Source organism: Chanodichthys erythropterus, chromosome 16 (assembly GCF_024489055.1).
Source record: "Chanodichthys erythropterus isolate Z2021 chromosome 16, ASM2448905v1, whole genome shotgun sequence".
NCBI lineage: Eukaryota > Metazoa > Chordata > Actinopteri > Cypriniformes > Xenocyprididae > Chanodichthys > Chanodichthys erythropterus.
Genome location: NC_090236.1, coordinates 35,114,500 through 35,129,354, shown reverse-complemented (window position 1 = coordinate 35,129,354; position 14,855 = coordinate 35,114,500). Strand labels below are relative to the sequence as shown.

The following is a 14,855-nucleotide window of genomic DNA, read 5'->3' as shown; positions in this document are numbered from 1 at the left end:
GGAATGAATGGAACGGAGTATCAGGAGAGATTTCACTCTGAAGTGAAACCATCAAAATCCATCCCCTTGATGATCCAGAGACTGCGTGTGTCTGACTCTGCTGTGTACTACTGCGCTCTGAGGCCCACAGTGTCACAGGACGTCTCTCTCTCACACTAAAACAAAAGAAACAAACCTACAGCATACAGGGGGAACAGGCGACTGAAACGGGTATCAATTTAGTTAATTAAAAAGGAGCTGCAGGAGTGAAATCACTATGATTTCACCAAAAACCAATCTCATATAAGAAAATAAAATGTGATGTATGGTTTATAATTTGATTTGTGACAATGTTTATGAATGATGGAACTAGTTTCATTGAATCAGCAGATTCTCTTGTTTAATGTGATAGATTTAAAATAAATATCAGATTTTCTTTGCCTGAGTCATGCAATAAATCTGACGTATGCAATCAGTTAAAGGCACAATTATGTAGGATTTTTAGATTAAAATATTCTAAAGCCACTAAAACAATGTTATATTTTTCGTTGACTTGTGTACTTACATTATCCCAAATGTTTCCAAGAAGTTGTAAATCTCATCATGTTATATCGCTTAACACAGTAAGGGCCAGATTTACTAAACGGGGCAAATTAGCGTGAGAGCGCAATTCCACCAATGTGTTGATGGGAGTGGCAAGTTTTGCACGTGATCTGCTGACATGCAAATTAAAGGACACAGACACGGTCAGATCATTTACATAATGACTAATGCAATAGTCATTATGTAAGTATTGAGTATTGAGTTCAGTATTGAGGAACTGTGGTTCAGTCGGACTCCTCCTCAGAGCTCCTCCCATTGCAGTCATTTATCTATTCAATGTTTTTTATTATTTATCACATTTAGTTTAGTGTACATGTATAAATCTTAAAGAAAGATACACAGCTAACCTTAAACCATTATCGAAACCTGATTAAACTGAGGAATCAACATGGACAGATATCTACTAGTGATTGCCATTACAGTTTCAGGTGGATATAATTTACACTCTTAAAATCTCCTGGTTTTTTTGGCAAGAGAAACTGTCTGATGATTTAATGCTCTATTGTGATTTCTCAAATTGTATTGCAGGTGCATTTGCTGATAGTATTGGTCCAGTTGACAAGGACACTAATATGATCATTAGAGAAGGAGAGTCTGTGACACTGAGATGCTCATATGATGCTAGCAGCAGTTATGTCTATCTTTACTGGTACAGACAGTATCCAAACAGAGAACCAGAATATTTACTGTATAAAGGTGCTCGATCATACAGCTCTGATACATATTCTGATATACCAGACCAGTTTCAGTCGAAAACATCCCAGTCATCCACTGAACTCATTATTAAAGCAGCAGCTCTGTCAGATTCAGCTCTCTATTATTGTGCTCTTAGAGTAATTACCCCAGTGATATAAAATGCCTGAGAAGCTTTACAAAAACTCACACACACTATTTCTGCTTTGAACAACAGCAATCACATGAGTATCAAACCACGGACATCTCTTTTGTAAACCACAGAGACTATAAATGAGAGGATATGGTAACACCTGTTGAACATCAAAAAGGCGTTCAGTATGTATACGTTTACATACAGTATACACTGTTTATGTTTTATGCAGCATTAATGGTTATACATTTTAATTGTAAATTAAGGAAGAATAAAACTGATCATGAAAAAACAAAAACAGACATTAAAAATAAATAAATAATGAAAGTGTCAAATTATATTGATTTATGCTTCCAATAGCATTCTGGAATAACTTCTGTTTTAACTACATGGCCTATCATTGACCTTTTCATTTAAATATTTATTTATACAAAATAATGAAAAGTGTAATGTTCATATTATTATCTGACTGTAGATTCAGACCCATGTGCTGGAAATATTAATTTTCAAACATAAAGCAGCCATCAGTATTAATATGCGATGTGTTACCAAAAAATAAATAAATAATGTCAAAGTAGGGACATGTGAGAAAATGGCATTTCAACCTTTTGCAATACCTAAAAGAAACCAGGAGAGGGTGTTATGCACAGTATTTATACTGTTAACCATGTTCATCTGACAGTGAACTGAGATCCTCCTCACTATCAGAAACAAACCAATGCTCTGAATAACAGACTTCTCTCTCAGACCGACTGAATCAAGCTCGGATATCACTCTATCAAACAATGCAACTATGGCTGGAAGTGTTAATATTTGCTTCATTTATTCTTGGTATGCATACTTTTACATGTAAAATGTAAGTTATTTTTTAATTGAATAATGCCATTTGTAACATTAATCTCATATATTTTCAGAATGCAGACCAGAAGATAGAGTTGATCAGCCAGATAATCATGTAACTAAACCTGAAGGAGGATCAGTCACATTACAGTGCAAATATACTGCATCTACAACAACACCAGACCTCTTCTGGTACATCCAGAGAGAAAACGACATTCCTAAATACATGCTGAGGAAAAACAAATATGGAGGAGATCAGGACACTGAGTTTGAGAAGAGATTTGACTCTGAAGTGTCATCAGAATCAGTTCTTCTGATGATCCAGGACCTGCGTGTGTCTGACTCTGCTGTGTATTACTGTGCTCTGAAGCCCACTGTGACTCAAACACACTCAACACTCACACAAAAACCTGTTGATCCCCATTCTGACACATTCATTCATTTTTACTTCATTCTTTGTCACACTTGCTATGAAAACTCTACTGATGAAACTGTGACTTGACACGGCACTTATGTTGTACTCATGTTGATCCGACTGCTTATACTGTTCTCATTTGTAAGTCGCTTTAGAGAAAAATAATTAACATTAACTAACATTAACTAATGTTAACAGATTCAACATTTAATCTTAAAAAGGTATTAGTAAATGAAATGCTGAGATTAACTTTAACTAAATGCTGTAGATGTATTGTTCATTAGTTCATGTTAACTAATGTAGTTAATAATGTTAACTGATGAAACCTTATTGTAAAGTTTTCCTACTTAAACTTAAAAAAAAAATGAAAACAAACTAAAAATATAAAAATAAAAAGTAATTCAAATTATTTAAAAATATTTATTAAAAAAAAACTATAATATCTAAATAATATAAAACACTTCATATAGGAGGGGTCCTGATGGCACTAACCACACCCACATTATAATATCAGCAAACCTCCTCTCTAGTGCTTTACTTTATCCAAATTAATATCCACACAAAACTCCTAAAGCAAACTCATAAATCTGTAAACATAAAACAATTTAAAGCCTTTCTGATCGACATGAAGAGATTTCTGCTGCTGACTCTCATAGCAGTGTCAGGTAACACACACTTTCAACATTTTACATGCTTTGGTTCAAAACATTAAGCATTGTGTTTTGTCAAGTACTAGTGTTTAAATGTATTTGCAGGTGTGTTTTCTGACAGCATTGGACCAAATAAAAAGGACACTAATGTGATCAGAAAAGAAGGAGAGTCTGTGTCACTGAGCTGCTCATATGATTCAAGCAGCAGTTACGTTTTGCTTTACTGGTTCAGACAGTTTCCAAACAGAGAACCAGAATATTTACTGTATAAAGGTGCTCAATCATGGAGGAATAAGGAGGATATATCAGATGATCGGTTTAAGTCGACTACATCCCAATCGTCCACATCACTCACTATTGATGAAGGAGCTCTGTCAGATTCAGCTCTTTATTACTGTGCTGTGAAGAGTCGTCTATACAGCCCAGTGTTACAAGAGCCTGAGAGGCTTTACAAAAACTCACACAGAAATGTTGCTTTGAAAGTCAGTAATCTTATGTAAATCAAACCACTTTTGAAAACCACAGAGACTTAAATAACAGAAAGTAGCGACACCTGCTGAACAAACAGAACTGAAGTCATTGTTATCCTGTGGTTATGTTATGCAGAGCAAAGATTTGAACACATTAATACTTTAATATTTAGATTCTTCATAAGATGATGGCAAGGGTTGCATTCATAAATACTTGACCTCTCTCATATACATACTCAATTATGTAGTTATAAATAAGCTATTTTTACTGAAATTTCACTATACTGAAACGAAAAAGAAAAGAAAAAACTATAAGGAAAGAGAATAACATGTGGTGATTCAACAGATCAAGCTCCTCCCAGCCTTTATATGTGTGACAGCATTTAAAACAGGTTATCAAAGACAGGCTGAAACAACTGCACACTTTACAGTCATTTAACAGTGAGAATGGCTCACTGGGAAAGACATTTAATCTTCTTTATAATGTATTTCTGGGGTGAGTAGGATCCTTTTGAGTCTCTAAATTAGCCATAAATAAATGAAATCATGCAGAATATTAATTGATCATGCTATAAATAATTTTCCAGTATGTGACTCTCAGGAGAGAGTTGACCAGAATACAAGAGTTCAAACTGCTTTTGAAGGCGGATCAGTAACGATTAACTGTACATATGAAACCAGTGATCTATCCCCGTATCTCTTCTGGTACCAGCAAAAGATGAATGGAATCCCCAAAAACATGATGGTGATAGTTACAACTGTACAGAATGACAAAGACTTTGGGAAGAGATTCACTGCAAATTACAACAAAACTTCAAGATCAGTTCCTCTGAGGATCCAGGATGTGTGTGTGTCTGACTCTGCTGTGTATTACTGTGCTCTGAAGCCCACTGAGACTCAAACACACTCAACACTCACACAAAAACTCTCATGGTGTTCACTTACACTTTCTGATGGTTTATGATATTGATACTGTATACAAAGTTTTTTTTTATTTTTTTTATTTCTATTAGCACTGTAATAGTGTTCAATTCCACTATTAGTTATTAACCTTAAATAAATAAAATAATTACAGCATAATGATTAACTTAAACAGGTGTTACTATTTCACTGACCATATACCAGAAAAAAGGTACATTTATTATTATTATGTAATTATTTCAACTTATTAATTTATTTGATCTCACCTTACTTAAAAACAATATAAAACTTTAACAACATTAACTTTAAAATGTTATTGCCGCCTTGTAATAACTCTTGCAATGCAGAAGAGGGCGACAAACAGTTGCTCTAATTGATTTTGAAGTAGTTTTGAGCTCCTCTTTGACAAAAATCCCCTCTCTATTTCATGAACAATGCTCTTTCTAGTGACTGCTTCATCCACTGAAGATCATTTGGTCACTCATCACTATAACACTGTGTGTACTTGCATTCGCTAATTATCTCATTTAAAACATTAAAGTGTTAGTTCACCCAAAATCAAAATTTCTGTCATTAATTACTCACCCTCATTTCGTTCCACACCCGTAAGACCTTCATTCATCTTCTGAACACAAATTAAGATATTTTAGGTGGCTCAGTGAGGCCTGCATAGCCAGCAATGACATTTCCTCTCTCAAGATCCATTAATGTACTGAAAACATATTTAAATCAGTTCATGTGAGTACAGTGGTTCAATATTAATATTATAAAGCGACAAGAATATTTTTGGTGCGCCAAAAAAACTAAATAACGACTTATATAGTGATGGCCGATTTCAAAACACTGCTTCAGGAAGCTTTGATCTTTTGTGTTGAATCAGCGGTGAACTAAACCTTTAACTACATAAGGATAATGACAGGGAAGAGAAGAGATTGTTGAATAGTTGTTATTTTTGTATTCTTGTCACTTCATAATATTAAAGTTGAACCACTGCAGTCACGTTGACTGTTTTAAAAATGTCTTTTGTACGTTTCTGGACCTTGAAAGTGGCAGTTTGCTGTCTATGGACGAGTCAGATTTCATAAAAAATATCATAATTTGTGTTCCGAAGATGAACGAAAGTCTCCACGGATCTGTACTGGTCTATTTTGTACTAAATGACCCTATGTGTATAGGCTACTTCATATACACTGCTCAAAAAAATTAAAGGAACACTTTTTAATCTGAGAATATGTCAGTTAAATTTCTAGGATATTAATCTGGTCAACTGAGTAGCAGAGGGGGTTGTTAATCAGTTTCAGCAGCTTTGGTGTTGATAAAATTAACAACAGGTGCACTAGATGGGCAACAATGAGACGACCACCAAAACAGGGATGGTTTTACAGGTGGAGACCACTGACATTTTTTTTCCCTACTCATCTTTTCTGACTGTCTTTCACTAGTTTTGCATTTAGGGTCAGTGTCACTACTGGTAGCATGAGGCCATATCTGGACCCTACAGAGGTTGCACAGGCAGTCCAGCTCCTCCAGGATGGCACATAAATTCGTGCCATTGCCAGAAGGTTTGCTGTGCCTCCCAGCACAGTCTCAAGAGCCTGGAGGAGATTCCAGGAGACAGGCAGTTACTCTAGGAGAGATGGACAAGCGTCCTTAAACCATCAGCAGGACTGGTATCTGCTACTTTGTGCAAGGAGGATCAGGATGAGCACTGCCAGAGCCCTACAAAATGACCTGTGAAATGATCCTTTCGTTCCTAACACACAGTCCAGATCAGTATAGATGATATGCATGATATTTTTTCCCACTGTGATCTGATGTGTTTTCAAAGTGTTCCTTTAATTTTTTTTGAGCAGTCTACTTTATATATACAGAGCAGATTTAACTTTAAGTGAAACCATTGAGATGTTCCAGTCAGAAGATGTGCAGATGAAGCAAACAGAGAGCACAACACATCCAATCCTCATCTGACATGTGATACTTGATTTAACACGGTGAGATACTCCTCAGTGGGTGGAGCTCATCTTTGTTCAAAGCTGCCAAAGTCACTTTGTAAAGTACATGAGACTTTTCTTTGCTTTTCTGAGTCCATTATAGCTAAGTAAGTGTTACAGAATGTCTACTTGGATCAGATTTTCACTCATTCTTTTTTCATTTTCTTTAGGTATGTAATCAGTATTCAATCATCTCTATATTTCAGTTTTAGGCTACTTAATAATTGACAAATATTTTGCATTGATTTTCAGAATGTCGAGCAGAGGATAGTGTTACTCAACCAACAGAAGTTCAAACTGCTACTGCAGGTCAAACTGTGACTATTGCCTGCACATACAAAACCAGCGGATTCCCAACGCTTTACTGGTACCAATATAAAACAAATCAGTTCCCAAAATATATGCTGAAGAGATATGCTGGATCGAGCGATGAGGATGAAGATTTTAAGTACAGATTTAATGCAACACTGGACTCCAAATCAACATCAGTTCCTCTGATGATCCAGAACCTGCGTGTGTCTGACTCTGCTGTGTATTACTGTGCTCTGCAGCCCACTGTGACTCAAACACACTCAACACTCACACAAAAACAGAGCTTCAAACCATCCACCACTCATGTGTAATGTAGTCCCTACATAGAGATTGAACATAGTTGAATAGCATAATTTAAAAAAATAAATAAAATGTCTATTTATATAAATAATCATTATAATAAATGGGCTAGTTTAACATTCATAAACAATTCATTTAACTGCATTATGTTCCTAAGCCTTCAAAGATCCTTTGGTGAGGACAAATGAGAAAACAACTGCCTTTGAAGGACAGCAGATCACTCAATATGATCACTGTGAATATAACTCCACACCTTTACTGGTACATTCAGAGCTCTAATGGTCTTCCTGACTAAATACTGATGAGATACAAATTTGGATCAAGCAGCAGCTCTGAATTTGGAGAGACCCAATGGTGCTCAGAGAGTAATGAGAGTGGAGGAGGAGTGAACAGACGCTCTAGATGACAGGAACTGCTTGTTTCAGCAAACCTGTGCTTTTCTTCTGACTGGTAAAGCATCATGTTGACATTTGCTGTAGTCCTGATAATAGAATCTCTCCTAGTAACATTTAGAGGTAAGATTTTAAAATAATTATTACTTTAAAGAGGTTTCCCTGTATACAATGCAGAATTATTATTGTAAAACTTGCTCATTGCTCTTCTAATTGTTTTCAGGTGTTACTGCTGAAGACATCATATTCTCCCACAATGATACAGTAATTGCTAAAGCAGATGAAAAAGTGATGCTATCTTGCAGCTACTCCGGCACGGTTTATGATTTATTGTGGTACCGTCAATTCCCTGGTTCAGCACCTCAGTTCCTCATAATGGAATCGTCTGGAATCAAAACAAATGCTACTCCTCCGGTTCCTGGGATAAATATGAACAACAGAAAAGACATCAAACATCTGGAGCTGGAGATCTTCCCTGCTGCGGTGTCATATTCTGCTCTGTACTACTGTGCTGTGCGGCCCACAGTGAAAGGAAACCTTCTGACTCCATACAAAAACCTGAGTGATACCTAGCAGCAAAGACAGATTTACTCAAAGAAAAATATTATAATAATTTTAACTCTATGCTTCTTTGTGATCATAATTTGTTTGTCATGACCTTAGAAAGGTATCGAAACAGTCAGGATTACAGATCTAAACTTTTTACACATTTGCATTCTTATTTCATTCAATTTAAATATTGACAAGGTCAATTATGCTTTTTTTTTTAGGATTCAAAGCATCTGTTAACACATACTTCAGTATTTTAAGTCACTGATATAATGACATAATTCCATGTACAAGAATATTCTGATGTAAATTCCCAATATAACTGAACATTCAATCATCTGTATTCCCTAGAAGATATCATACAGAGAGTTGCAGAAAAGTCAAGTGAATGAGTTGGGTAAGTTATTATCCTAAAAAGTACTAAAATGCAGCACAATAATGGCAAGAATGAGCCCAATGTCCATAATAATTGTGAGAAGAATGTGTACATCTTATCCCAACTACATGTACTTTATATTCAAATACAGAGTATATAACTCAGCTGCCTGTAATTACTAGATCCTCTTCCATTGAGCATATCTCTCCTGTTCATCATACATTGGCTTCCTGTTAAATATCAGGTAGAGAACAAGATTCTACTTCTCACTTGTTTGTACGCTCTTCACAATCTTGCACCCTCATATCTCTCCGAACTGCTTCACATCTACACTCCGAAGCGTACACGATCTTCCTCTTCTGTCTCTCTTGATGTACCCTCTGTTCGTTTAGTCACTTTGGGGTCCAGGGCGTTCAGCTGTGCTGCTCCTTATCTCTGGAATTCTCTACCACAATCTCTACAAGAAAGTGATTGTCTGGTTACTTTTAAAACACATCTTAAAACTCATTTAAATTAGCTTTCTCTGATCAGTTTTAAAAATTGTATGTTAGCTGTTGCTTTGTTGTATTGTGTCTCGATTTGTTTTATGACTCAGTTGTTTTATGATATCATTTTACTGTACGATGTCATTGAGTGTTTTGAAAGGCGCCTTTAAATAAAATGTATTATATTATTATTATATACATGTAATTTATTTCAGAATAATGGCTTGACCAGAATCTGAAAAAGAAAGGGGGGGGGGGGGAGCTGGTGAATGACAATTGTGATAATGAGATCTAAGTAGATTAGTCTAATTTTTTTTTTTTTTTTTTTTTTTTAATTATACTAAATAATTGATTTCTTCAGCTAAAATTCTTGAGAATGCATATAATTTTATAGTCACTGCAGTACAATTCAATTCAGTTCAGTTCAGTTGTGGGGGTGCTAGTAGTTTCAATAGAAAACCTCATATTAGACAGATGTGTGATATCTGCTCTCCTCCACTTGGGGGAGATGTTTCAACAAATATATGCTGCTTCACTCTTACAGTCAAGACTTCACAAGTTTGAGCATCTCAGCAAGTTCCAGTTAAATCCAAGAGAAAATTGTTTACTTCTGTGTTTCTTTTGTATCATGATTACCATGAGAAGCTGTGTGGAAACTCTTTTAATCCTGTTTGCAACTTGCATGGGTAATATACCATCTTTTATGCATGCATTTGTTCCTATCTGTCAGTTTTATCTAGATGTATAAATAAATTTATTGAAATATTTCCTCTCCTCACAGAATGCAGAGGACAAGACTCTGTTGATCAGCCCAAAAGCTTCCAGTCAGCATATGAAGAGGAGGACGCAGTAACTTTGTATTGTAATTACAGTACTACAAGCGCAAACCCTACTCTACTCTGGTACAGACAACATGGTTATGACTCTCCAAAATATATTCTACGGAGACATAAATTTGGAAATGGTGATGAAGCCACTGAGTTTAAGGGACGATTTCAGTCCAGACACGATTCTACTTCAAGATCAGTTCCTCTGACAATTCAAAATCCACGAGTGTCTGACTCTGCTCTGTACTACTGTGCTCTGCAGCCCACTGTGACAACAGGATATTCAGTGCTTGAACAAAAACCCTACCTGAGTTTATAATGTAGGCATGTGACAAATTACACAAGTGCTTCAAAAAGTTCTTCAAGGTGCAGCAACAAATGAAAGAGCACCAGGAAACCGATCTACAATGAACCATAAGACACTTGAATAAAATTACTGTGAAATGTTACAAATGTATGCAATAAAGTGGATCAATTTAATGTAGCCTATCGTACACAGATTTAAATATATACATTTAGGTATGAGTATGAATAGTGCAGTATTTGTTATAAATGATTTATCCATATATCTGTTTATTTTTAATACTTGAGCCACAGTCATTTTTAATCAAAATCATTTCCCCTCCCTCTTGCTAGGATATCTTCTCTGATGAGGTGTTTAGCTGCATTCACGTCACCTCGTATTTACCGGAATCTTGAAATGACAACACGTGACGTTATATTCGGAGCTGTTCATGTCCTTTTGGTCCTTGAACTGGGAATTATGCGTTTCCATGGCACCACTATCAACGCCTTATAAATGAATCTACAGCGGTCAGGTGGTACAGCGGCCACGTGGTACATCTGGGAGCTTTCAGAAAACTCCCAGCTTACAAGCTGTAATTACTGAGGCTCTAATTAAAGAGCTCTACGAGGACGTGAACGCTTTTTACAAGCTAGAATCTCGTAACTACAGGAATTACTAGGCCGCGTGAACGCACCTTTAATCGGTGTGAGGGCGCGACAACCGGTGAGATCAGAGCAATAGCGAACCACACCGATCCAATCAATTCCTGATGAACAAAATCAAGTCCCATCCTACATTTTTTCTCGTTCAAGAAGCCGTTTCACTTGTCACAATAGGAAAGAAAGGACAATCGCAAAAAGGGTTTTGCATGCACCATAAACTGTTTTAAAAAAAAAGATGGACAGCGTGTCTCCGCTACTTTCCACTGTAGAAAAATAAGCCAAAGTAATGACCATTGCTGATTACGTCATTCAGATCCAGAGTCTGCACAGTAATGATCCAGAGGTGGAGGAAGCTAAAGATCCATCAAGATCAAGCCCATACTCCTGCTCCGCATCAAAAACCAAACTTATTGGGAAAACGAAAACTTGAACATAGGTCTGTGTGATGAGAACTTGAAGTTGACAGAAACCATCTTTGGAAAAAAAAATATTTAAAATGTAATTGGATTTTTTCGTTTGGCTCACGTCCCATTCGATTGCATGGAGAGGGCGGGGTTTAAGACCTATACTGCAGCTAGCCACCAGGGGGCGATCGAAATGCTTTGGCTTCACCAAAGCCACTGGAAGGCAAGCCTGCAACTTTTAGCCCAAAAAGCTTAACAGCTAATGCTAATGCTCCGCCCCCCGCAGTACGCAGGGAATGATCCGCAGGCTGTTTTATGAATAGATGTCAATGGATGAAAGGCTTCACTATACTGATTAAACAGCTTTTGTGGGTAAATAGCTAATCAATTAATTAATCCACAGCCTGTTTGCCAATCTTAAACTAAACAATACTTTCGTTGGGAACTATATGTAGATTTTAGCTTGATAAAAATGTATTTTTTCAAGAGAAGGCAGACTAGGGAATGTTGCGACTGACACTGCCATTACACGATAGGCTGAGAGGTGGCGCACATGATATAAGTTAGTCGTTACGATTTCTCCAATAGTGAGAGATACCGACCCTCTTATCTCCCCATTATGTACAATCTCTGGCTTCACTTTTCAGGAGTTGTGCGCCACACTCGAGTGTGAACCCATCATTCAACAAACTTCGGTGTAACATCCAAGGCCTACCTGTCAATCAGAAGGAATGCAAGCGTGAGATCTGTTTTCAAGCGCTTGAAATGAGTCCTCCAGAGATGAAAAGCTTTAGCAATGTCCACTTTTGTCTTGCTTAGGGTCCAATTGTTTTTTATTGTTTCATTCCTGTTATTGTTTCTTTTTAGGGCGTATGACTTTATGAGCCATCACTGACTGACAAAAAATCCTCATGAATCCTCAAACCGTTCCAAATTCATAAGTCGCTTTTCTGGATTGACATATATGGACTGACCGCTGTGAACGCACAAAATGATGACAGAAAACGCCTCAAAAGCTTTTGATTGGCTAAACCAGGGTGCGATTTGTAAAAAACAAACAAAACAAAAAATGGGGGATATTTGTAGAATGTAGTATTTTACTGTAGAAATTTAGAGAATGAAATTAAGTGTAATTCATATAAAATGACAATAAAAATAAAAATAATTATTTAAACTGAAACATAAAACAAACGTTGACTGCTGTAACGCTTGCAGACACTTTAATGGTTCTTGCTGTTCTTAAATATTGGTTAAGATATTTTTATTGCATAGATTAATAGATTACAAATTTTATTTCACATTTTATTTACTTTATGTTTAATACAGTAGTTTAACCAGTCCACTGAGAACAGAGATTAAAGTGAATCTATTTTAGTAAATTCAAAAGGATGATGATGTTTTAATGTGAGCAGCTTTCAGGGGCGGAGCTATAGGACACATCCTCTGCTGCAGTGAGTGTTTCTGTCTAACTAACAGTTCCTTCAACAGATGAACCAATCCATCATACTGCAAAATGGTGCTCTGTTTTTTGGTTTTGTTCTGTACTTTTGCATGTAAGTATTCAATATTTTGCATATAGTTTTCCATTATGTTTAATTGTATTTTTTCTTCTTGTTGTATTGTGCTGTTTTTTTCTTCATGACAATTTAGTTTAATATGGTTTAATCTTATCTACAGGTGTGAGTTTTGGGAATGTGATCACACCAGTTCATACTCTGGTGTCCGGGACGGAGGGGAACAATATAACACTGTCCTGTAACTATTCCTCAGCAGTTAGTCTGCAGTGGTATCGCCAATATCACGGTTCAGCTCCAGAATACCTTTTGATAATACTACATAGGACAGGAAAAGAGTCAGAGAAGTCTGAAATTGTAAATCTAGATCCCCGATTTTCTGGAAAACTGAATGAAGAGAAAACTCACATGTATCTGGAGATCTCCTCTGCTAAAGTGACAGACTCAGCGATGTACTACTGCGCCCTGGTGCCCACAGTGACAGGAACACACACTTCACTGTACAAAAACCTCACTTATTTAGTGGGGGAAATGATTTATCATCCAGCATATTTCTGTAAACATTTGTTTGTGCTAGATTTAAAAAAAAAAAAAAAAAGGTCACTTGCTAGGCCTATTGAAATTGTTTTTCATGCTTTGATATATAATTTAAGGTTGTTTTCTTTATAACCTGTAGAATTATATTTAAGCATATATTTAAAGTCTAAATAGTTAACAGACGAATAATAAAATAATAATAAATAACATTAACATAACATTATTTTAAAGTAAATGGAAAAACATGCTGTTCTGAGTTTCAACAGAAGGGGGCAACATAATCTCACAAGTATAGTTCACCCAAAAATGTAAATTCAGTCACTCACCCTCAAGTTGTGCGATCTATCCCTCTAAGTGATCTCTTTTCTTGTATTATATTGTATGAATTCCTAAAGATGAATGTGAAATCTCATTAAAAACTGTAGAAACTCACATGCAAAATGATAATACAATATTTACAATGAGATGCAAAACAAAGAACATAAATGGACTGTCAAAAACAAAAAAAAAACAAAAAATTTTTAATAATTATTAAATCAACTTATAATTAATGTGGTTTAGATAACATAAAGTGTCTGTTGATTAAACCAATCACCTTCAGTTTTTTTTTTTTTATTTCAATGAACTCAAAATTAAGGCAACCAGATAAATTACTTTTTAAAAGTTAAACAAACATTTTTTTTTTTTTTTTTTACAGTGAAGATCTAAGCATACATATTTAAACATGCTCATTTAATCATTTCTTAGGTGTCTTGTGATTCAGGTTCAGTGTCGTGAGGAGGAGGAGGAGTTCAGCACAGACTCTTTACAGTGTACAGCTGGTAAAGATGAGCTTCACAACACTGTGGAGCAGCTGCGGTTCTTGCCAGTTTAGTGAAAGAACATGTTGATCTACATTGTGATACTGCTGTCATCAGCTGAAGGTATAATATTGTGTAAATGCATTTTATTGCAACAAAAACTGTTTTAAAACTACATTTAATTCATCTTTTATCTGCAGGTTCCAGATCCACAGAAGTCATCACAGCAAAAAGCGACAGAGTATTTGCACTTGAGGGTGACAATGTGACGCTCTCTTGTAACTACAGCGGTTCTGTTCGTGGTGTTCACTGGTATCGCCAATATGCAGGTTCACCACCACAGTTCCTCATCCTGGAAGATTCAGGAGTAACTACTCCAGCTGATCCACCCGTTCCAAGAATAACCATCAATCACAGAAAAGAGCAAAGTCATGTGGATCTGATCATCTCCTCTGCTGCAGTATCAGACTCTGCTCTGTATTACTGTGCTCTGAGGCCCACAGTCACAGGAAACACTGTAACTCTGTACAAAAAACACTATTTCATATGCTTATCAAACCTTGAAATGTACATACAAACCACAGCTGGACTCAACAACACAAAAGTCAAAAAAGACAAAACAGCTACTGATACTAGTTAGATATTATGTTAATGTAAGCTGGCTTTACTGATACACTGAAAAAAATATTTTTACTCATTTGAATTAATTTTATTTT

The 14,855-nt window shown here is 36.0% G+C and overlaps 1 gene segment (V, D, J or C); it reads left to right on the top strand.

Annotated features, from left to right (window-relative positions):
• The first annotated feature begins 7,767 nt into the window (after positions 1-7,767).
• On the top strand, positions 7,768-8,272 carry LOC137003802 (T cell receptor alpha variable 9-1-like). The segment is given in 2 exon segments: positions 7,768-7,822; positions 7,923-8,272. Coding segments are annotated over 2 exon segments (405 nt in total).
• Positions 8,273-14,855: the final 6,583 nt, after the last annotated feature.